This window comes from Bombina bombina, chromosome 9, assembly GCF_027579735.1.
Source record: "Bombina bombina isolate aBomBom1 chromosome 9, aBomBom1.pri, whole genome shotgun sequence".
Lineage (NCBI taxonomy): Eukaryota > Metazoa > Chordata > Amphibia > Anura > Bombinatoridae > Bombina > Bombina bombina.
In genome coordinates this window covers 228,933,973-228,958,745 of record NC_069507.1, presented here as the reverse complement: position 1 = coordinate 228,958,745, position 24,773 = coordinate 228,933,973, and the positions used below count along the sequence as shown (strand labels likewise).

The 24,773-nt window shown below is 35.2% G+C and overlaps 1 protein-coding gene across 1 annotated transcript; it reads right to left on the bottom strand.

The window, feature by feature from the left end:
- Positions 1–931: 931 nt before the first annotated feature.
- On the bottom strand, positions 932–22,892 carry LOC128640509 (inactive pancreatic lipase-related protein 1-like). The gene is made up of 12 exons (XM_053692985.1): positions 22,844–22,892; positions 22,254–22,408; positions 19,958–20,083; positions 16,128–16,262; positions 14,907–15,015; positions 14,481–14,600; positions 14,273–14,392; positions 12,282–12,400; positions 10,299–10,425; positions 3,131–3,242; positions 2,344–2,511; positions 932–995 (listed from the first exon to the last, which is right to left on the bottom strand). The coding sequence occupies exons 1-12, from the start codon at positions 22,890–22,892 to the stop codon at positions 932–934; spliced, it is 1,404 nt and encodes a 467-aa protein (XP_053548960.1).
- Between the last annotated feature and the right edge of the window lie 1,881 nt (positions 22,893–24,773).

Here is a 24,773-nt window from a genome sequence, read left to right as displayed (position 1 = left end):
GTATGTATTCTATAGGGTTAAGTAAAAGGAAGGATGTGCTGATTAGTGTTTGCAGCTGTCATTTAAGTAGAATGAAAGTAGTGTGGAGACTATCTATAAATGAAGACCTGACCCTGGGGGGTTTGAGGGGCAATAATTAGGTAATTAAAAAGTTGTTTAAAAATGTATTCTCTATCTGAATCATAAAAGAAAACTTTGTGTTTCATGTCCCTTTAATTGTACATTCGATTTTTTGGAGATGGCAAATAGATTCTATACATGTAACCATTAAGATTAGTATTGTAATGCTTAGTATATAATGACTTTCATGCTTTAATCCCTGTGGGCTATATTATGAGTGGCGCGCTAATTATTGCACACGAGGGAAAAGGGGTAGTTTGCGGCTTTTTGTGCACCTCTGAACTAGCGCACTAATATAAATTGAAAGTAAATGCGTTCAATTAAACTGAAATGAATGGACACCAGGATAGAGAGCTCTAGTTAAATGTTATGCAAGAAAAAAGTGGCGCAAAATACCTCAAAATTACATTTAAAAGCACAGTTGCACTCATATTAACACTGTCTGATAAAAATTATTTTAAAAAAATATTGCATTAAATAATTATAAGGGCTCAAAGATATGAGTACTCAGGTGTTAGAATAAAAGACTGCAAAGGGCTTTAACACAGAGATATATACATTTACATGACTAAATAAGTATATGTATACTCATACATAAAATCATAACTGGTGTTTTAATGAAGTGACTCTGAAAATGATTACTGTTTTTTATTTGTTTTATGCCTCTTGTCAAAGATTTTTTTATATAAATATTAGCAACCATGTAAAATAAAATAATAATAATAAAAATAATAAAATGTATGTATTATTCTGTCAAAGAAGTGTAAATGACATTACAATACTTTTTTTTTAAAGCAAGAATAATTTACAACTAACAAAAGCTGAGAGTCTGAGGAACATTGTCTTTTACATTTTCTCTGCCACAGAAAGTTCTCCTGGAAAAAAAAAAGAAAAAAAAAGGGTTTTCATGATTTTTATATTAACATTATGGGCTAGATTACAAGCAGAGTGAAAAAATATTAGCGCTATTGTGTTTGTTAATTCAATAGCAGGTTTATTTTTTTTTATTTTTTTATGGCTGAAGCAAAAGTCTAGAGTGCGCTAACATCTGGGTGTAGGATCGCTCAGAAGCGCTAAATCCCTCCTGTAATAGATACACTGAGCTATAGGCGCATTGCAAACCTCATTGCTAAGCCAAGGGTAAGCTGAATCTCCGCACATGTAGTGGAATTTGTATATATTTATTTATAAATATAACAGAAATACGTTATTTTTAATATCTGTGAGTTTTTTGGGGCATATTTTAAAGCATTAACACTTTGGGCTCCATTTAGTAAGCAGCAGATGCCCATCATTTCAGGCAATAAGACCCGCTGCCTCTTAACCTGTCCGCCACCTTTTAGGTGGTTGGATTGAAATCATCCCGACCGTATCAGATTGACAGCCCTTGCTAGTTCATGATTGGCCGCCAATAAGCAGGGGGCGGCATTGCACAAGCATTCATTCATTTTCTTTAAAGGGACATTAAACACTTTGATATGGTAATATAAAATAATACATTTTATATATTTAAAAAAAAACTCTGCAGTATACTTTCATTATTTATTTTGTCCCCATTTCCTGTAATTTAATTCTGAAAATTGTGCACACTCTTGTGACCTATTTTTAACTGTCTCTATCTGACCTCAGCAGAGAAAGAGAACCATTACTCTAAACTCTGTATCTCAATATACCACTTAATAACTAAGGGTTTGTAATCACCTTATTTAAAATAATAATTAGGTGTATCATGCATCTCTAGATAGTATCAGGGACAAGTTACAGGTTTTTTCGCTGTCTGTTTACAGAAATCCTACACCATTTAACAATTGTCAAGCGGACATGATTCGCTATAGTGAATAATGATTGCTGAACATTGCAGCAGGCGGACAGCATATGCTGTCCGCATTTATCATTGCACAAGCATTTCACCAGAAAGCCACCCCTACTTACAGGTAGCCAATCGGCTGCTAGCAGGTGCTGTCAACCATCCCGATCGTGGTGGTGCAAATGACGTCAGAGGCAAACTAAAACCAAGCCTAGCATCTTCAAAAGAGGCAAGTGGTTAGTGGTTTTTGGTTATTGAAAAACAATTGCAGCAGACAAAATGTTAATTTGTTTAAAAAATGTTTAGAATAGGATTATATGTTATTCTATAGCAAGACAACAAAAGTGTAATTGTGTTTAGTAGCATATCATATGACTGACAAAAAGAGTTTAACAAGACTGGGTGAATATACGTACATTGTTCCATCTTTCCCATATTGAACATTTATGGATTTAGCTCCAATACGAGACCTAAAAATGTTGACAAGGCTGTGTCTCCAGACAAATTTCACATGAGTGAGAGTCCCAACATCCTTCTCAGCATGAAGGAAATTTGTATATTTTCTGCCTGATATAATTATTCCACTGTAAAAATAAATCAAATAAGTCAAATCTGTGATATTGAAATGAATAGAAAATGTCTACTTGATAATTAAGTGAAAAAAGGGAAAACAAAATGCCAGACTATTAAAGGGACATGCAATTCAAATTTTATACAAAACAATTTTCCAATCTACTTCTATTATCAAATTTGCTTTGTTCTCTTGTTATTCTTTGTTTTGTTAAAAAGATATCTAGATAGGTAGTGTACACGTGTTTTGAGCACTACATGACAGGAAATAGTGGTGTCATATAGTGTTCTTGCTAATATATAATATTGTAGTAAAACTGCTTCCATATTGTCCTGCAGACACGTGCACACTTACCGTCCTGCTTTTCAACAGCGGATAAGAAGAAAACAAAAAAATTATAATAGAAGTAAAATGAAAAGCTGTTTAAAAGTTTATGTTCTATCTGAAACATGAAAGCAACAGTTTGGGTTTTATGCCCCTTTAATTAAAAAATAAATAAAAATAAATTCACAGTAATAACACTTCATTATAATATAAATAATATAGAGGTTTCATTCGCTGTTTTCCAATGATAAAGGAAGAAAATACATTTAATATTTTAGTATATTCAATGTGCTCTTGTGTTCGCTTACTTAAAAATGTCGTGTAGCTGAGTATTTCCTTTTGTTCCGTATACAGCAACTTTTAAATATCCCAGGACAATTGTTGAGCCAGTAATTTCCACAGACACTTTGTATCTCCAGCCTGAGAAGATAAAAAATCAATTAGTAGACAAAATAACAGTGAATTTGCATGTGTGCATTGTTTAATTGTTTATGGGTGAATACATTTTTATTTTAATATTCTACTGCAATGAGAGATAGGCAGAGAGAGTTAAATAAGTACAGAAGTTAAAGGGGCAGAAAAACGCCTTGAGATTTCTATATAAAATGTTTAGTTATGTGTAATAAAACAACTTAATTTCTAATGCAGAACTTGAAATCCACCTGTTGACTTCCCAAGGCTAAATCTGCTCTAGTCTATATCTGTCTCTGATTGGCTTTATGAGATAACAACTGCAAAACAATTCACTTTATACTAACATTATAACCAGGGCTAACCTTGTTGCCTGAGGACTAAAGCCCAGATTGGCTCCATCAAATAAGGCAAATGGTAGTTGGGGTTTGTCTATTAATAAATAATTGCAGTAAAAATACATTAAACATTAAATTAGACTGATATATTATTCTACAGCAACTGAACAATAATGTTCATGGCTGGGCTGGAAAATCGGAATGGCCCCTTCCCCCTCGGCCTGCCTTCACCCCCACTTTGCCTGTGGCCATTTTCCTCTGGAACAATCCCCCACACCCTCATTAGGAGAAGTCCTCAGCCACCTTTCTGCCACCACAGGTACCCACACTCTTGTCTGGAGCGGAGCGGCCTTAAAGAAATGCGCTACACAGGCTTACAAGGCTCGCTCCATTACATCCTGACCAAGAATTTGACCCTATGGTGATGGCGGCCCACTGGGAAAAGTCCCGGTATCCTATTACCCTGGCATAGCTCTGAAATGTCTAAACCTAAGACTCTACAATGACTTCTCCACAAGACCAAACTGAATGCTGCTCCAAGGGAAAATGATAAAGTTTGGTACCTATTGTGTCAATTATATAATTGTATATTTATTATAGTTACACAAATACAAGTTTATTTTGCATGAGAAAAGGCAAATAACATAATTTATGTAAGAACTTACCTGATAAATTCATTTCTTTCATATTAGCAAGAGTCCATGAGCTAGTGACGTATGGGATATACATTCCTACCAGGAGGGGCAAAGTTTCCCAAACCTCAAAATGCCTATAAATACACCCCTCACCACACCCACAATTCAGTTTAACGAATAGCCAAGAAGTGGGGTGATAAAAAAGTGCGAAAGCATATAAAATAAGGAATTGGAATAATTGTGCTTTATACAAAATCATAACCACCACAAAAAAAGGGCGGGCCTCATGGACTCTTGCTAATATGAAAGAAATGAATTTATCAGGTAAGTTCTTACATAAATTATGTTTTCTTTCATGTAATTAGCAAGAGTCCATGAGCTAGTGACGTATGGGATAATGACTACCCAAGATGTGGATCTTTCCACACAAGAGTCACTAGAGAGGGAGGGATAAAATAAAGACAGCCAATTCCTGCTGAAAATAATCCACACCCAAAATAAAGTTTAACGAAAAACATAAGCAGAAGATTCAAACTGAAACCGCTGCCTGAAGTACTTTTCTACCAAAAACTGCTTCAGAAGAAGAAAATACATCAAAATGGTAGAATTTAGTAAAAGTATGCAAAGAGGACCAAGTTGCTGCTTTGCAGATCTGGTCAACCGAAGCTTCATTCCTAAACGCCCAGGAAGTAGAAACTGACCTAGTAGAATGAGCTGTAATTCTCTGAGGCAGAGTTTTACCCGACTCAACATAGGCAAGATGAATTAAAGATTTCAACCAAGATGCCAAAGAAATGGCAGAAGCTTTCTGGCCTTTTCTAGAACCGGAAAAGATAACAAATAGACTAGAAGTCTTACGAAAAGATTTCGTAGCTTCAACATAATATTTCAAAGCTCTAACAACATCCAAAGAATGCAACGATTTCTCCTTAGAATTCTTAGGATTAGGACATAATGAAGGAACCACAATTTCTCTACTAATGTTGTTGAAATTCACAACTTTAGGTAAAAATTCAAAAGAAGTTCGCAACACCGCCTTATCCTGATGAAAAATCAGAAAAGGAGACTCACAAGAAAGAGCAGAAAATTCAGAAACTCTTCTGGCAGAAGAGATGGCCAAAAGGAACAAAACTTTCCAAGAAAGTAATTTAATGTCCAATGAATGCATAGGTTCAAACGGAGGAGCTTGAAGAGCTCCCAGAACCAAATTCAAACTCCAAGGAGGAGAAATTGACTTAATGACAGGTTTTATACGAACCAAAGCTTGTACAAAACAATGAATATCAGGAAGAATAGCAATCTTTCTGTGAAAAAGAACAGAAAGAGCAGAGATTTGTCCTTTCAAAGAACTTGCGGACAAACCCTTATCTAAACCATCCTGAAGAAACTGTAAAATTCTCGGTATTCTAAAAGAATGCCAGGAAAAATGATGAGAAAGACACCAAGAAATATAAGTCTTCCAGACTCTATAATATATCTCTCGAGATACAGATTTACGAGCCTGTAACATAGTATTAATCACAGAGTCAGAGAAACCTCTTTGACCAAGAATCAAGCGTTCAATCTCCATACCTTTAAATTTAAGGATTTCAGATCCTGATGGAAAAAAGGACCTTGTGACAGAAGGTCTGGTCTTAACGGAAGAGTCCACGGTTGGCAAGAGGCCATCCGGACAAGATCCGCATACCAAAACCTGTGAGGCCATGCCGGAGCTACCAGCAGAACAAACGAGCATTCCTTCAGAATCTTGGAGATTACTCTTGGAAGAAGAACTAGAGGCGGAAAGATATAGGCAGGATGATACTTCCAAGGAAGTGATAATGCATCCACTGCCTCCGCCTGAGGATCCCGGGATCTGGACAGATACCTGGGAAGTTTCTTGTTTAGATGGGACGCCATCAGATCTATTTCTGGAAGTTCCCACATTTGAACAATCTGAAGAAATACCTCTGGGTGAAGAGACCATTCGCCCGGATGCAACGTTTGGCGACTGAGATAATCCGCTTCCCAATTGTCTACACCTGGGATATGAACCGCAGAGATTAGACAGGAGCTGGATTCCGCCCAAACCAAAATCCGAGATACTTCTTTCATAGCCAGAGGACTGTGAGTCCCTCCTTGATGATTGATGTATGCCACAGTTGTGACATTGTCTGTCTGAAAACAAATGAACGATTCTCTCTTCAGAAGAGGCCAAAACTGAAGAGCTCTGAAAATTGCACGGAGTTCCAAAATATTGATCGGTAATCTCACCTCCTGAGATTCCCAAACTCCTTGTGCCGTCAGAGATCCCCACACAGCTCCCCAACCTGTGAGACTTGCATCTGTTGAAATTACAGTCCAGGTCGGAAGCACAAAAGAAGCCCCCTGAATTAAACGATGGTGATCTGTCCACCATGTTAGAGAGTGTCGAACAATCGGTTTTAAAGATATTAATTGAGATATCTTCGTGTAATCCTTGCACCATTGCTTCAGCATACAGAGCTGAAGAGGTTGCATGTGAAAACGAGCAAAGGGGATCGCGTCCGATGCAGCAGTTATAAGACCTAGAATTTCCATGCATAAGGCTACCGAAGGGAATGATTGTGACTGAAGGTTTCGACAAGCTGCAATCAACTTTAGACGTCTCTTGTCTATTAAAGACAGAGTCATGGACACTGAATCCATCTGGAAACCCAGAAAGGTTACCCTTGTCTGAGGAATCAAGGAACTTTTTGGTAAATTGATCCTCCAACCATGATCTTGAAGAAACAACACAAGTCGATTCGTATGAGATTCTGCTAAATGTAAAGACTGAGCAAGTACCAAGATATCGTCCAAATAAGGAAAAACCACAATACCCTGTTCTCTGATTACAGACAGCAGGGCACCGAGAACCTTTGTAAAAATTCTTGGAGCTGTAGCTAGGCCAAACGGCAGAGCCACAAACTGGTAATGCTTGTCCAGAAACGAGAATCTCAGGAACTGATAATGATCTGGATGAATCGGAATATGCAGATATGCATCCTGTAAATCTATTGTGGACATATAATTCCCTTGCTGAACAAAAGGTAAGATAGTCCTTACAGTTACCATCTTGAACGTTGGTATCCTTACATAACGATTCAATATTTTTAGATCCAGAACTGGTCTGAAAGAATTCTCCTTCTTTGGTACAATGAAGAGATTTGAATAAAACCCCATCCCCTGTTCCGGAACTGGAACTGGCATAATTACTCCAGTCAACTCTAGATCTGAAACACATTTCAGAAATGCTTGAGCTTTTACTGGATTTACTGGGACACGGGAAAGAAAAAATCTCTTTGCAGGAGGTCTCAACTTGAAACCAGTTCTGTACCCTTCTGAAACAATGCTCTGAATCCAAAGATTGTGAACAGAATTGATCCAAATTTCCTTGAAAAAACGTAACCTGCCCCCTAGAAGCTGAGCTGGAATGAGGGCCGCACCTTCATGTGGACTTAGAAGCAGGCTTTGCCTTTCTAGCTGGCTTGGATTTATTCCAGACTGGAGATGGTCTCCAAACTGAAACTGCTCCTGAGGATGAAGGATCAGGCTTTTGTTCTTTGTTGAAACGAAAGGAACGAAAACGATTATTAGCCCTGTTTTTACCTTTAGATTTTTTATCCTGTGGTAAAAAAGTTCCTTTCCCACCAGTAACAGTTGAAATAATGGAATCCAACTGAGAACCAAATAATTTGTTACCCTGGAAAGAAATGGAAAGTAAAGTTGATTTAGAAGCCATATCAGCATTCCAAGTTTTAAGCCATAAAGCTCTTCTAGCTAAAATAGCTAGAGACATAAACCTGACATCAACTCTGATAATATCAAAAATGGCATCACAGATAAAATTATTAGCATGCTGAAGAAGAATAATAATATCATGAGAATCACGATGTGTTACTTGTTGCGCTTAAGTTTCCAACCAAAAAGTTGAAGCTGCAGCAACATCAGCCAAAGATATAGCAGGTCTAAGAAGATTACCTGAACACAGATAAGCTTTTCTTAGAAAGGATTCAATTTTCCTATCTAGAGGATCCTTAAACGAAGTACCATCTGACGTAGGAATAGTAGTACGTTTAGCAAGGGTAGAAATAGCCCCATCAACTTTAGGGATCTTGTCCCAAAATTCTAATCTGTCAGACGGCACAGGATATAATTGCTTAAAACGTTTAGAAGGAGTAAATGAATTACCCAAATTATCCCATTCTTTGGAAATTACTGCAGAAATAGCATTAGGAACAGGAAAAACTTCTGGAATAACCACAGGAGCTTTAAATACCTTATCTAAACGTTTAGAATTAGTATCAAGAGGACCAGAATCCTCTATTTCTAAAGCAATTAGTACTTCTTTAAGTAAAGAACGAATAAATTCCATTTTAAATAAATATGAAGATTTATCAGCATCAACCTCTGAGACAGAATCCTCTGAACCAGAGGAATCATCAGAATCAGAATGAGGATGTTCATTTAAAAATTCATCTGTAGGGAGAGAAGTTTTAAAAGATTTTTTACGTTTACTAGAAGGAGAAATAACAGACATAGCCTTCTTTATGGATTCAGAAACAAAATCTCTTATATTATCAGGAACATTCTGCACCTTAGATGTTGAAGGAACTGCAACAGGCAATGGTACTTTACTAAAGGAAATATTATCTGCTTTAACAAGTTTGTCATGACAATCAATACAAACAACAGCTGGAGGAATAGCTACCAAAAGTTTACAGCAGATACACTTAGCTTTGGTAGATTCAGCACTTGACAGCGATTTTCCTGTAGTATCTTCTGACTCAGATGCAACGTGAGACATCTTGCAATATGTAAGAGAAAAAACAACATATATATAAAGCAAAATTGATCAAATTCCTTAAATGACAGTTTCAGGAATGGGAAAAAATGCCAAAGAACAAGCTTCTAGCAACCAGAAGCAATAAAAAATGAGACTTAAATAATGTGGAGACAAAAGCGACGCCCATATTTTTTCGCGCCAAATAAGACGCCCACATTATTTGGCGCCTAAATGCTTTCTGGCGCCAAAAATGATGCCACATCCGGAACGCCGACATTTTTGGCGCAAAATAACGTCAAAAAATGACGCAACTTCCGGCGACACGTATGACGCCGGAAACGGAAATAGAATTTTTGCGCCAAAAAAGTCCGCGCCAAGAATGACGCAATAAAATGAAGCATTTTCAGCCCCCGCGAGCCTAACAGCCCACAGGGAAAAAGTCAAATTTTAAGGTAAGAAAAATGTTAAATTAAAATGCATTATCCCAAATATGAAACTGACTGTCTGAAAATAAGGAAAGTTGAACATTCTGAGTCAAGGCAAATAAATGTTTGAATACATATATTTAGAAATTTATAAACAAAGTGCCCAACCATAGCTAGGAGTGTCACAGAAAATAAGACTTACTTACCCCAGGACACTCATCTACATATAGCAGATAGCCAAACCAGTACTGAAACGAGAATCAGCAGAGGTAATGGTATATATAAGAGTATATCGTCGATCTGAAAAGGGAGGTAAGAGATGAATCTCTACGACCGATAACAGAGAACCTATGAAATAGACCCCGTAGAAGGAGATCACTACATTCAAATAGGCAATACTCTCCTCACATCCCTCTGACATTCACTGCACGCTGAGAGGAAAACCGGGCTCCAACTTGCTGCGGAGCGCATATCAACGTAGAATCTAGCACAAACTAACTTCACCACCTCCATCGGAGGCAAAGTTTGTAAAACTGAATTGTGGGTGTGGTGAGGGGTGTATTTATAGGCATTTTGAGGTTTGGGAAACTTTGCCCCTCCTGGTAGGAATGTATATCCCATACGTCACTAGCTCATGGACTCTTGCTAATTACATGAAAGAAAAAAAATATTTATTTAATCTCTTGCTATTTCCTTCTTTTTTTTTCTCATTAAATATAATACAGCTTATATATCCATCTAATCAGTAAAGATAATTTTCCTGGTCAGTGAACGCTCAGGGGCATTTTTTATCTAGGGCTTACCTAACATTTCAATTTATAACAAAAATAAAATATTAATAGATCAAATTTAAAAAAACAAAACCAGAGATATAAACATACGTGCATAGCTTGGTAAATCTCCGGTATTCAAGTAAAACGTTTGACTGGTTGATGTGATCTTTGAATAGGTATCAGCGTAGTGCCCCATTAGAGGGCACCCATCATTGGGGCAGGGGAACCCTGTGCCCTGTGGAAGAAAAAGGTATTTAGTTTTCATGGACAATTACAAAATATAATAACTTAATGCGGTTTAGAGTTGCATGAACAATTTGTCCATCACTCCACTAGTCATGAGCTAGTTTAATTAGATTTAAAAAAATGATGTAGTTGAGGGTGACAAGATAGCTACAAAAAGAAAATGTCCTGCATCTACTATAAGGTAGATGGAGGTGTGTGATAGACATATACTTAGTTTAAAGGGACATTGTACACTAGATGTTTCTTTGCATTGATGTTTTGTAGATTATCCAGTTATGAAGCCCATCTGGGAGTGTTTTTGTAACAATGTATAGTTTTGTTTATTTTTTAATAACATTGTGCTGATTTTTAAAATCCTAACCAAGTCCCATATTATTAGATGTAGACTGATATCTACAGATTCCTGCTTGCTCCTGTTTATGTAATCTGTCTTTTCATGTGCATGGAAGGGGGTCTGCTCTTTCTTTTTTGCCAGCCCTTTCACTGTCTGTCCCAGCCTAACATCATCAAAAGTACTAGAATGTGAGATTCTAAGTAAGTTTTTAAAAGGTTTTATGCTGGATGTATAGATCAGTATCGGTGCATATTCTTCTGTATAGTAGTGTCTATTACTTGCAGTTATATGGAAACTGGTGTACACTGTCCCTTTAACTAAGTATATAGAAAGGTAAGTAGTAACACCATTTTTATAATTATTATGTAGCTGAAAAAAAATATTACTAATCAATTTAAAAAAACAACTTTTATTTATTATATATAGATAAACCAAGGATTGAATCCGAAGACACCTGAACTAAGGCTAAGACCCTTTAATCCGAGGGCTTCATTTCTTTTATTTCCAAGCTTATTGCTGAAATTAAAGTATAGGAGGCAAAGCGCTATTGATTCTAGCCACATAATCAAAAGATGCCAGAGCAAGTGGGTAAAAACAATGAGACACCGTTCAAAAATAGGCTCCCTAAGGTGTTTACTGTCCCTTATTAAGTAACATTTTTAGAAGTTTACAATGAAAGTTTAAAGAAACCAGCTTCAATTTCTTCTCCATCAACTCAACAATTGGCTTTATTTTAAAGCATATAAGATTTAGAATTTAAAGGGATATAACAAAAAGTCTGTTACATTGTTGTAATAAAGTGGGTTATACTTAATAGAAATCATTTCAATATGTATTATTCCTCATTTTAAAAATATTTTACCTTTTATTATTTTTTTTACTTAATTTGTGCAGTGTCCATTACTTTGTGTCACAGCCCTACAAGAGAACCAAGGTCTCTACAGGAAGGCATATCTAGCTTGATGGCATAAATCTTCTAGAGTAACATGAGCTGACTGAATGCAAAAGAAACAAAAGGAAGTCAGTTTTTCCAATGCTCAGAAGAGGGCAGAATGCAACTTAAAGGAACATTAAACCCAAACATTTTCTTTCATTATTCTCATGAAGGGGATCTGCAGTATGGAAAAGTCGCGGCTGGAAAGTGAGCGTTAGACCCTTTCCTGACTGACTGACTCTAAATACCAGCGGGCGGCCAAAACCAGCGTTAGGACCCCCTAACGTTGGTTTTGATGGCTAACGCAGAACTCTAAATCTAGGCGACAGTTTGCAAAGGTAAATTACATGAAAGGGGTGCAAAATAAACAACAAAAGTCTATTATTAAGTTGTTTCCCTAAACATAACTAAAGATTTTAGATTAAAATGTCCAGGTGTTTACTACCCCTTTCATATGTTTGCTTCCTTATAAATATTTTCAGACTGGGATATGTTCAATTGAATAACATATTTACTTTTCTCTTTGTAGCTTTTAGGGGCTCTTTAAATACAGAAGATATAGAAGGCTCAAGCTCACCGATTTAAATTCCGCATACGAAGGGCTGGGAAAACCAATATATCCATCTCGATAAAGGATGCTGTCTGTATAGTACTTGTAGCTTTTAAGATGATTGCATAGAACAACATCCATAATTCCTAGAAAAAGTAATGCAAATATACAGAAAAAATAAAATGTTCTCTACCACAGTAAATGGAACATATGTTCTAGAAATGTTTGTAAATCTCAGTTTGTTACAACAATCTAATGTTTTTAATTATATAAATTATTACAGAGAATAAAAAAATAAAATATTTTAACAATATATTAACAGAGAATGTTTTTTTCTTTCTTATAACTAAAAGAGGGTATTTTAGAATAAACTATATTTCTATTAGAAACACTAAATACATTTCGTGCACCTCCTTCTAATTAAGGGTGCTGCTATTACAGGTTATACTGCAGGTATCTGAAGGAGAGTTGCTGCTTGTGTGCAAACATACCAGCACTTAAATGCAGTGAAATACAGATTTCAACCTTTTGCACCCATGACTAGACGGAGGCGGGAATAACCTCTATACTAAGCTTATAAAGGGCTAGATTACAAGTGGAGTGTGGCTTGACGTTCCAACGTTAACTGCGCTAGAAGTAAGCTTTTTGGGCACGTCGAGTTGCGTTCATATTATGGGCTCCATTTATGAAGCAGCGAATGCTGCTTCGGAGTCCCATCATTCCAGGCTGGCGTGAAACGGAAGTTAAGAAGCAGGAGTCATAACCCAATGATCGGGATAATTGGCCGCCAGTGAGCAGGGGGCAGCATTGCACAAGCATTTCACTAGAAATATGAAACAAAAGCCTATGCTGTCAGCATTTAGTGATGTTGAGCGGACATGATTCGCTATAGCGAATCATGACCGCTCGACTTATAGTAAATCTACCCCTATGAGTTTAAAGTAAACTGTTTTCGCTCGCATACTAACCCGACGAGCATAAAAAGCCAAACTTACAATATTGCACTGCAATAACCTATTCCCCTATAGAAGTGAATGGAGCAAAAAAGTGGGGTAACAACCTAACACCCTACTTGCACGCAAACCCAATCGCATATTCTCATGTGCACTAACCCGACATTAAAATATGAATATTTCACATTCATAAATGAATATTTCTATATATAGCTGATGGTATTTTGGTACAATATATATGTATACCTATATATATATATATATATATATATATATATATATATATATACAGCATATACAGTATATATACACTGATATATATTGAAAAATATATTTAAAAATAATTAGAATATAGTCTGCTTTGTTCAGAACATAGGAGTGTGAAATATTTACAGTAAATACATAGTTAAAAACGTTATAAAAATTTGTATAAATATGTTTTTTCATGTTTTTATTTACTTAACTGTAAAGGGATACATATATATATATATATATATATATATATATATATATATATATATGTGTGTGTACATATGTATTTATATGTGTATATACATAAATACACATATAAATAGATTTGTACACATATATAGACACACACACACACACACATATATATATATATATATATATATATATTATACACACATACTTCTTTAGAGCTGTATATGTATGTATGTATGTATGTATGTCTATGTTAAAGCCTAACACCTGATACCTCATATATTTGAGCCCTTATAACTTTTGTGTGCAATATTTGTATTATATATTGTCATTATGAGTGTAACTGTACTTTGTAATATATTTTTGATGTGGTTTGTAACACTTTGTTGTTTCTTGAAACAGTTAACCAGAGCTCTGAGTAAGCGGTAATCATTCTAGCGTAAATCACGATTGCACTCAAGTGATCACGTTTTCTTTCAACTTGTAATACGAGTGGAAAACCTGAGTCCCTTTAATAAACATATTTGTTTAAATGCTTGTGGAGGTGTAATTTATTCCCCAATAGAACTGTAAGGGTTGTGCAATCCTATTTGAGAGACCAATAAAGCAAATACATCTTACCTTCCATAATTCCATCAAGAGCAATAATTCTGGAGAATATGCTTTTGTCACAACCTGACATATCTTTTCCTCCATTTGGATAGAAGTCCACATGGCCGACAGTTTGTTTCATTCCAAATCCTATAAAAACAGAATTTAGACATCAGTAGTATAGTAGTTTTGTTATTCATTGTCATTTTACCAAGATAGTAAAGAGAGAGTCAAGTACCTAAAAATGGAATCAGTGGTGCAACGTCTGTATGAATTATATCCACAAATGCAGCATCAGATGGATCGATTCTGACTTCAATTGGTGTTCCCTGAAAATAAGGTCCAGCTGGATCCAAACCTAGTTACAAAATGTTAATATATAATCTTAGAAACTTTTAGGGTTAACAAATATATTGTTTTTTTAACAAGTAAACCAATTGGGAGTAATAAAGCAAAGCAAATGCATAAATAAAAAAATTAACGGATGAACAAATGAATGAATAGATGAATGGATGAATGAATGAAAGAATAAACAGATGAACGAATGGATGAACGAATGAATGAAAGAATGAATGGACAAATTAATGAAATGATGAGGTCATCACTGAAGGATTCTTAAAAAATGATCATATACCCATACAGCATGAATTGTACCATTGCATACCAGTTATTCGTGCAATTCCAGGCTTCCTCTTTCCAGCCTCCCCAGCAGTGTGTGCTCCCAGACTGTGACCAATCAGATGGACGTTTGACAGGGAATACCCAAAATTATTCTGAAAAAAATAATAATTTGCAGTGTAAAATAATTACAAATAAGATTTTAACAAAAGCAGATGTTTAAAGTCAGAACGTGTAAAGATAGTAGAAAAATCCACTAAATAGGCATGAGAAATAATTATCTGGTTACATTTTTACTTTAAGATTGTAATATAAAATATTTGATTCTGTGTTTTAAAAAAATAATTTTGAAATATAAATTCATTCAAAATGCCTAACATGCTTGAAACATTGTTTTATGAATCTATGTCATTTAAACCAGCCTTTTTGAAAGTTATTTTTGTTTTGTTTTGGGGTTTTTATCTTTAGAATTAAAGCTTTGTCATTCAGTGGAGATACATGGGGGTAACCTGTTGACTGCCCAGACTTCTTTTTGTCTGGAAACAGTTGGCTGACATGGTTCAAACTCAGGTTTTAGAAAATAATTAACTGTTTTAAAAAAATAAGTTGACTTTACCCAAGTTTTTATATATTTTTTTTTTTACTTTTAACCTATTCTTCCCATGGCTTCAAGGCACAAGCTGGTTTTATAGGTTATTAATGGTCTATGTTTTCAAATATAATCATTATGATCAATAACAAGATGATATGTAAATGAAATGTAAATGTTAAAGAGAAAGTCTACTCCAGATTTTTTATTGTTTAAATTGATAAATAATCCCTTTATTACCTATTCCCCAGTTTTGCACAACCAACACGGTTATATTAATATACTTTTTACTTCTGTGATTACCTTGTTTCTAAGCCTCTGCAAACGGTTCCCCTTATCTCAGTTATCTTGACAAACTTTCCTTTTACCCAATCATTGCTGACTTATGATAAACTCCAATGTAATCTATATGACACACACGAACTAGCACTGTTAAGCTGTGAAAAACTATCAAAATGCTCTGAGATAAGAGGCGGCCTTCAAGGGCTTAGAAATTAGCATATGAGCCTACCTAGGTTTAGCTTTTAAAAAAAGAATACCAAAAGAACAAAGCAAATTTGATGATAAAAGTAATTTGGAAAGTTGTTTAAAATGTCATGCCGTATCTGAATCATAAAACTTTTATTTTGTCTAGACTGTTTATTTAAACTTTCTATAATGTAAGTCATAGTTACACACCTGAAGCGTATCAAGAAAATAGGCCAATTCTGCCCCAACAACACGAATATTGTTCGCTGCCCGTGTGTATAGTGTACGAGATCCTCTTCTCCAGTCAACACAAAAACAGTTTACATCTTCGACTTCAAACATTTGCTAGAAAATAAATAGTTGTATTAAAAAAATAATCAAAGCCCCCGACCTAGCAAGATCCTGTAAAATGACTTGTCAGTAATAAAAGTCCCCTCAGGGATTGTTTTAAAGGCAATATCTACCTGGGGAACTGCGTATGGCATTAAGGGGAGCTTACTCATGAGAGACACTTACTTTACAGTATAATGCTCACTAAAAAAAGATTATTATTTCCATGCTGCTGAGTTTTTTACTAAATTTTAATCTGTGCAATGAGAAAAATCCTCTGCGTGTGATGTCACGTTGTGGGCGGAGACCAACCTTCTGAACGGCAAACTGCAATTATAGACATTGTTTACAATATACAGTCTGTGCAATATATGAATGTTCTAGCTGTGGATGTTCTCTGTAAACCCCAGTGATTTTAACACATGTTTTAATAAATTGTTTTAACATTCATCCGAGTTCACTTCTATCTGCTCCTGTTGGAGTCTCCCATTGCTTTTATATCTAGAGCTTGATGTGAGGCTCTGCAGTATGTGAGTATACAACTTACATATGAATTAACCCTGTGGTCTCACAGGACTTCAATATTGGCAGCATTCATCTGTTTTATTTGAGGTTAACCCTTGCAGTTCGACTGCAGCATTTGTTTCCACTGAGAAGTAATCCCTGGGATCACTTATGCACATTTGGAGTTGGGACTTAGTCTCCAATTGACTTTTTTGGACTTATCCTTTTTGCACTAACACATTGTTTTCTGTTTGAATAATATCAAATGTACCATTTGAATATTGATTCTCATAAACTCCACTGTAAGTCAATGTGAATCAACGTTCAATATTCAAATGTAATATTCAGGTGTTTGTATTTTACATCCGATATTTAAATACTAAAATATGTTCTATAGAAACAATAAAATGGTAAAGCAATAGGAGAGGGATATGTTCTACCATTCAAATGTCCAAAAATCAACTAATATTTGCCTATCCCTACTCTATAATTTATCTATACCTAAGTCTAGTAGAAATTGTATACAGGTATACCTCACTTTACAGCGCTTTACTTTACAGCGCTTCGCTAATACAGCGCTTTGTGGAGCTGAAGTTCAGCCTCCAAGGATTTTGAAACAGTGCTGTGATCATTGTGAGATTGCGAGAAAAGTTACTGGCACCATTTTGTTATGCTTAGTTCACTCTGTTTACATCATTACAGTGCAATCTGTGTCTCGGTGCTATCGTCTGGCAAATTATACTACAGTAATTGTCACTATTTTACAGGTACAGTATTTATTGAATACTGTGCTGTGCTAGTGTTAAACTAAACACAGCACTATTGCACACCTAATATTTGTTAGTTAAAACATGTTTTCAAGTTTTTAAACACACTGGCAAGTGAAAAGAAAGCTAAAACTGCCTTGTTTCACTTTAAGGCGGTTTTCACTTTACAGCAGGGCTCCGGTCCCTAACCCGCTGTATGAGCGGGGTATACCTGTAGTTGGTTTCTCCTATAAGTCAGCTAGTTACTGGTTACAGTTGCAGTCCATGGATATTTACACTATTACTTTGCATATACTTTGTTACATTTCTATATCACATATATGTGTTACTCCAGAAGATGCTTTGTGACACACCTGACCTGTGTGACAAACCCATAAGTTCCTTTGATGTATAATGATATAAAATAGATAAAAAGAAACATAAAGTAATATGTGCTTATCGAAAATAATTTAGAAAATATGTTATTAAAAGTCTCTGAAAATCAGATGTTATGGTCATGAACATATTTTATTGGGTGAAATTGCTCTTCACAATGCAAGTGGGTTTGTCACCCTTGAGTTGATTCTTACTGAAACAAGTTACAAAATTTTACAGTCTACTTGCTGGTGAACTTCATTTTAAAGAGACACCCTAGCTCAAATTGTAATCCACATGGATGCATTTCGGTTTTGAATAGAAGAATTTTTTGTAATGTACATGTATTAGCAAAAAATCTTCTAATAAAAGCTATAGCTATTTCAAAAGTGTATTTAAGTATGCACTGTGCACAGGCATTTTAAACACAGCACTTGCTCAGAGAGGCTAATGTTCTTGTACCATATGGTAATGACTTAATGTATTAATTGCTGACACGATAAAAAAAAAACACTGGTGCTCTGAGCAGCTGCAGTATTTAAAATGCTGGTGCACTGAGAATATCTAGCTATGCTTTACATGCACGTGCAGTGAAAAATGTTAACACTAAAACAGTGATAACTTTTACTAAAAACATTTTATATTCAAAGGCATAATTTATCTATGTGCATTTAAATTTTGACTGGAATGTCCCTTTAAGCAGTGGTGCAAAAACATCCAACAGACAGAAAAAGTATCTTCATCTGAGCAACAGCACACAGTTTCACATAGTTTTTTTAAAACATATTTTTATGACAAATATAATTAAATGACAAAATACTAAATTTCATGTGGTTTATAATCAAAGATGCAAGCATTTTTGTGGGGGGGTTTTCCCAGCAAATATACCTTTATTTGTGATTATCCTTTCTAGCTCTGAGTTTCCTATTAAAGTGCAATAAGTATCCCTTCCTTTAAATTACAGGACATGCATTCTATTCCTTAGAACAGTGTTTTTCAACCAGTGTGCCGTGAGAGATCCTCAGGTGTGCCGCAGCAGACTGACAACAGTGTGACATTTTTTAAATGTTGCTTGTTTTTTTATTCTAGGCGTTTTTTTTTATTTTAAGTGAGATGATGACTGATGGGGGGGACTTTTCCCAGTGTGGGGGTGTCCCTCTTTCAAATTTTGAATTATTGGGAGGTATGTGACAGGCTCATCAGGAATCATTTACAACCATGACATATTGACATTCATTCACAGACAATCATTATGATTGTTTGTGAATGAATGTCAATATGTCATGTATAGTTTGTAGGAGGCATGACAGTACAGTGTGTGTGTGTATGTATGTATGTATATATATGTATATATATATATACATACACTGTATTAAGCTACAATGTGTTATTTTGTAAAATATTGGGATGGTGGTGTGCCGCAGGATTTTTTTATGTAAAAAAGTGTGCCACGCCAAAAAAAAGGTTGAAAATCACTGCCTTAGAAAGTGCACTGATGACTTGTATTGCTGTAAACTGTAAGCAAATGCACTAGAAAATATGTGGAGTATCATTTGCTCCAGGACTCAACTAGTTTTAATGGGGTTTTTTTTTGGGGGGGGGTTATTTACAGAAAATATAAGAAATTTAATTGTTCTGTTATTGTATTATTTTTTATTTTATCTTTTAAAATTGTGTCCATTTCTCATTTTGGGAGAGCTAATTCATTAAATGACTACTATAAACAGTAGAATCAAATAATAGACGAACACACAATAAAAAGACAATGAAATAGAACTTACTTTGAACTTGAAATCAGCAGAACATTTTTTTGTCAGATTTCAAAGTTAATCCAATTTCCCTCCCCCTGTATCATGTGACAACCATCAACCAATCACAACTTGCATATATGTATGTACTGTGCACTTTGCACATGCTCAGTAGGAGCTGGAGCCTCAGAAAGTGTGCATATAAAATAATATGCATGTTTTGATAATGAACATATATTGGAATTATTGATTTAAGTGCATACTTTATCTGAATCATGAAACTTTAAAAAAACACCAGTCAATATAATATACAACATACAGATTTACGAATCTTTACCTTGCACATATTTTTTAGCCAATTTTGTTCCCCTGTGTCATAAAATCCATGGATTATGAAGCGAGATTTCCTGTTTGTTTTAAAATTTGATGCTGAAATTGAGGAAATATTTACAGCTTGGAGCTCCTGTGAAACAAAACGACAATGTAATTCACTCTTTCTGCTTATTTGAAACAATCTAACAAACGAACCAAAATTGAAAATTTCGCCTTCAAATATATTGAATCAGAAAACACATTTTGCTCCAATTGTTAGATGATTTAATCTTAAAGGGACAGTGTACTCCAGAATTGTTATGGTTTAAAAAGCTAGATATTTACTTTATTACCCATTCCCCGGGTTTGCACAGCCAACATGGTTATATTAATATACTTTTTACCTCTGTGATAACCTTGTATCTAAGCCTCTGCAGATTGCCCCTTTATTTCAGTTCTTTTGGCAGACTTGCATTTTAGCCAATCAGTGCCTTCTCATAAGTAACTCCATGGGTGAGCACTATTTTATCTATATGGCACACATGAATTAATGCCCTCTACCTGTGAAAACTGTCAAATACATTCATTTCATGCGCTTTACTTGTAATCTAGTACAAAATGTTGAATTATGCATGGTAAAAAAAACGTTTTAATGAAACAGTATAGTTACTGGGAAAACTAAGGACAGATGAGATGTGTCTTTTTTAATGCATGATGAATTCTGTGTTAGGGAGGCTACATGTATACATACTAAACTACATGTATTGTACATTTGTTTCAGTTACTTTAAACACATTAACTGCCATTTTTATTCCAGCCTCTCATTGGTACTGTGTGGAAACACAATTTGTGAATTACACAAAAACTGTCTATAATACATGTATTAAACTGTACTTTATTTAGAATATTCTATTAGCGTATTAGCAAGCACAGGCTATGAGAATTGCATGTTTTCTAGTAAAGGGTCATAAGAGTTGAGAAATGACATTCTCTAACTTGTTAGAGGATGTAATTTTAAGACTATCGACTTTGCACTATTGTGGCTTTAACCTCTGCATAGGGGTTAAACACACAGTCGAAATTCCGCTTGGGAACCAGAGCATTGTTTGTCCCGAGCAGAAACCCCTGCTGATCCATTCAGCAGCACTAGTTGCACATCTGAGTTGTGCTGTCAGTACTGCTGAAAGGACGAGCAGTGCTAGTTGCACATCTGAGTTGTGCTGTCAGTACTGCTGATTGGATGAGCAGCGCTAGTTGCACATCTGAGTTGTGCTGTCAGTACTGCTGATTGGATGAGCAGCGCTAGTTGCACATCCGAGTTGTGCTGTCAGTACTGCTGATTGGATGAGCAGCGCTAGTTGCACATCTGAGTTGTGCTGTCAGTACTGCTGATTGGATGAGCAGCGCTAGATGCACATCTGAGTTGTGCTGTCAGTACTGCTGATTGGATGAGCAGCGCTAGTTGCACATCCGAGTTGTGCTGTCAGTACTGCTGATTGGATGAGCAGCGCTAGTTGCACATCCGAGTTGTGCTGTCAGTACTGCTGATTGGATGAGCAGTGCTAGTTGCACATCTGAGTTGTGCTGTCAGTACTGCTGATTGGATGAGCAGCGCTAGTTGCACATCCGAGTTGTGCTGTCAGTACTGCTGATTGGATGAGCAGCGCTAGTTGCACATCTGAGTTGTGCTGTCAGTACTGCTGATTGGATGAGCAGCGCTAGTTGCACATCTGAGTTGTGCTGTCAGTACTGCTGATTGGATGAGCAGCGCTAGTTGCACATCTGAGTTGTGCTGTCAGTACTGCTGATTGGATGAGCAGCGCTAGCTGCACATCTGAGTTGTGCTGTCAGTACTGCTGATTGGATGAGCAGCGCTAGTTGCACATCTGAGTTGTGCTGTCAGTACTGCTGATTGGATGAGCAGCGCTAGTTGCACATCTGAGTTGTGCTGTCAGTACTGCTGATTGGATGAGCAGCAGGTTTTAAATGGAATTACACAACTCTAATATATATTTATGTACATTGTCTGATTGTATCTTACTGGCAGTTATCATGCCTGGTCTATCACCAATACACTGGAAATCTTTACTTCATGGTTGAGAGTTCGTTTTGTTACTAGTGTATTGGTTTTGCACTGTAATGTACAAACATACATATAAAATTACTATAAATGTTTTATATAAAACACTGCCGTTTATTGATCAAATGTTGTCAAAATTGCTTGTCTCTTAGTTTTGAGGTTATTTAATTAAGTCTCTAGTTGCATTAATTAGATGTTGTTATAATCTTACTTTGTATAAAAATAAGCAAAGAGGACTTACTTGGAAGTTAGTGGGATTTTCTCTAGTGTACAGCAGGAATCGAACATTAATCACTTCTGGTGACCATGGTAATTTTGCAATTGGTCTCTCCAGAGTTCCAGACCATGGGTAGTTGTTTGTGAAACACCCAATTCTTTCATAGCAGACTTCCTCTCCTGTTAAATATGAGACCAAAAAATTTGAAAATATTCATGATAGATAGATAGATAATAGATCAATAGATGATCAATAGATTATAGATAGATAATAAATTGATAGATGGATAGATAAACAGATAGATGGACAGACAGACATATAGATAGATGGACAGACAGACATATAGATAGATGGACAGACAGACATATAGATAGATGGACAGACAGACATATAGATAGATAGATAGATAGATAGATAGATAGATAGATAGATAGATAGATAGATAGATAGATAGATAGATAGATAGATAGATAGATAGATAGATGACAGACAGACAGACAGATTATTGATAGATAGATGATATTTAGATAGATGATAGATAGATAGATAGATAGATAGATAGATAGATAGATAGATAGATAGATAGATAGATATGTAAGTAGCTGGTTACTTACCTTCCACAGCCTGTGCTAGAAGAACAACTGACCACACAGCCCAAAACATCTGGAATTTGAAGTAATTTATAAATGTAACTAATAGTAAATTGTGTGCTTGTCAAACACACCTAACATCTAAAGAAAAGTACAACATTAAATAAAAAAGCACTTTTTAAAATAAATTTTAAAATATCCTTCATGTGGAAAATATATTCCCTTATCCTTTTTCCATCTTTTCAGCTTTGTTTTATAACTTTATTGAACTAATAAATTACTACAGTACATTAATATAAATGTGACTTCATGTATTGAAATCATATCAAGCTTGACAAATATTGCGGTAATATGATTGCAATAATATGATAGCAGTAATTTGATTGCAGTAATATGATTGATTGTAGTAATATGATAGCGGTAATATGATAGCAGTAATATGAGTGCAGTAATATGATTGCAGTAATATGATAGCAGTAATATGATAGCAGTAATATGATAGCAGTAATATGATTGCAGTAATATGATTGCAGTAATATGATAGCAGTAACATGAATCACATTTATCTTAGAGTGCTGCATCAATTTATGGATTGTATATATTTTGTTGTTGATCAATATCTGCTGTCACTCATTTGGATAAATAGATGTTTGAATAGGCATTTGTGTAGACAGTCAAATACAGATCAGATATCACAATTTGTCTATTTCATTTTATACGTTAGTTATATTTGTTACGAATATTGCACTAATTAAAGCATTTCTATGTGATAAAATCTAAAGATTGTAGCAGCCAATTTGGATAATATAGAAAAAATATAAATATTTATAAGTTTATAGAAAATATTTGAAAGGTTTATCATGCTAAGATTATTGTTTCCATATTGTTTTTTAACCATTGTCTGTTTTGGGTTAGACTAAGCCAATAACTAAAAAAATAAATATCACTTGTGAGTAATCATTATTTTTATTTCTTTGTAATGATCAATGCATAATAACTGTGAGAATGTTATTGTAATGTACATTGTTACTTACCTTGAAATCAAGTCTGCAGAAACTGTTGTGTGAGCTGACTGCCCCCTTTACCTTTATATGCCCTGTGACATGGGCGGGGTACTGCTATGGGTGTTTTTTGTTTTACAGAGAACAATGGTAAGAAAATGCTCACTAGGGGCTACACCAAACACCTTAATCCACTGCAGAAACTGTGACAATTTATAAAGTAGATTTTTACAACAACAAAAATGATGAAGATAGTAAATATTGGTAAACAACTTTGGAACCATAAAATATCATTTGCACTTCAATTGCAGAGAAATGTGAATTAAACAAATTTGATTGAATCACCGATTGAAACCTAGGGAATGATGTTATTGCTTCTACTTCTTGTATTATATGTCAATATTAGTTTTATTCTGATATAACAATGCTAGAAAACTACCAACAGAAAATGACTGAAATGTTCATGATGCTTGATAGATGTCCCATTATTAATATTATAACATTTAGGAACGTCCTTCATAGATAGATAGATGGCTCAATTCACTATGGAAGTCCTAATACTTAAAGGGACACTGAACCCAATTTTTTTCTTTCATGATACAAACAGAGCATGCAATTTTAAGCAACTTTCTAATTTACTCCTATTATCAATTTTTCTTTGTTCTTGTGCTATCTTTATTTGAAAAAGAAGGCATCTAAGCTAAGGAGCCAGACAATTTTTGGTTCAGTACACTGGACAGCACTTGTTTATTGGTGGGTGAATTTATTCACCAATCAGCAAAAATAACCCAGGTTGTTCACAAAAAATGGGCCGACACGTATATTCTTGCTTTTCAAATAAAGATACCAAGAGAATGAAGAAAGTTGCTTAAAATTGCATGCTCTATCTGAATCATGAAATAAAAATTTTTGGTTCAGTGTCCCTTTAAAGCAGTGTTTCCCAAACCCAGTCC

Bases quoted from the DNA above. Each gene is read 5' to 3' on its own strand.
- LOC128640509 (XM_053692985.1), bottom strand. From the start codon at position 22,892: ATGTTTTGGGCTGTGTGGTCAGTTGTTCTTCTAGCACAGGCTGTGGAA. The intron at 16,263-19,957 runs GTAAAGATTCGT...TTTATTTTCTAG, and splicing joins GGCTAAAAAATATGTGCAAG to CAAATGTTTGAAGTCGAAGA. The intron at 10,426-12,281 runs GTGAGCTTGAGC...TTTCTTCCACAG, and splicing joins CGTATGCGGAATTTAAATCG to GGCACAGGGTTCCCCTGCCC.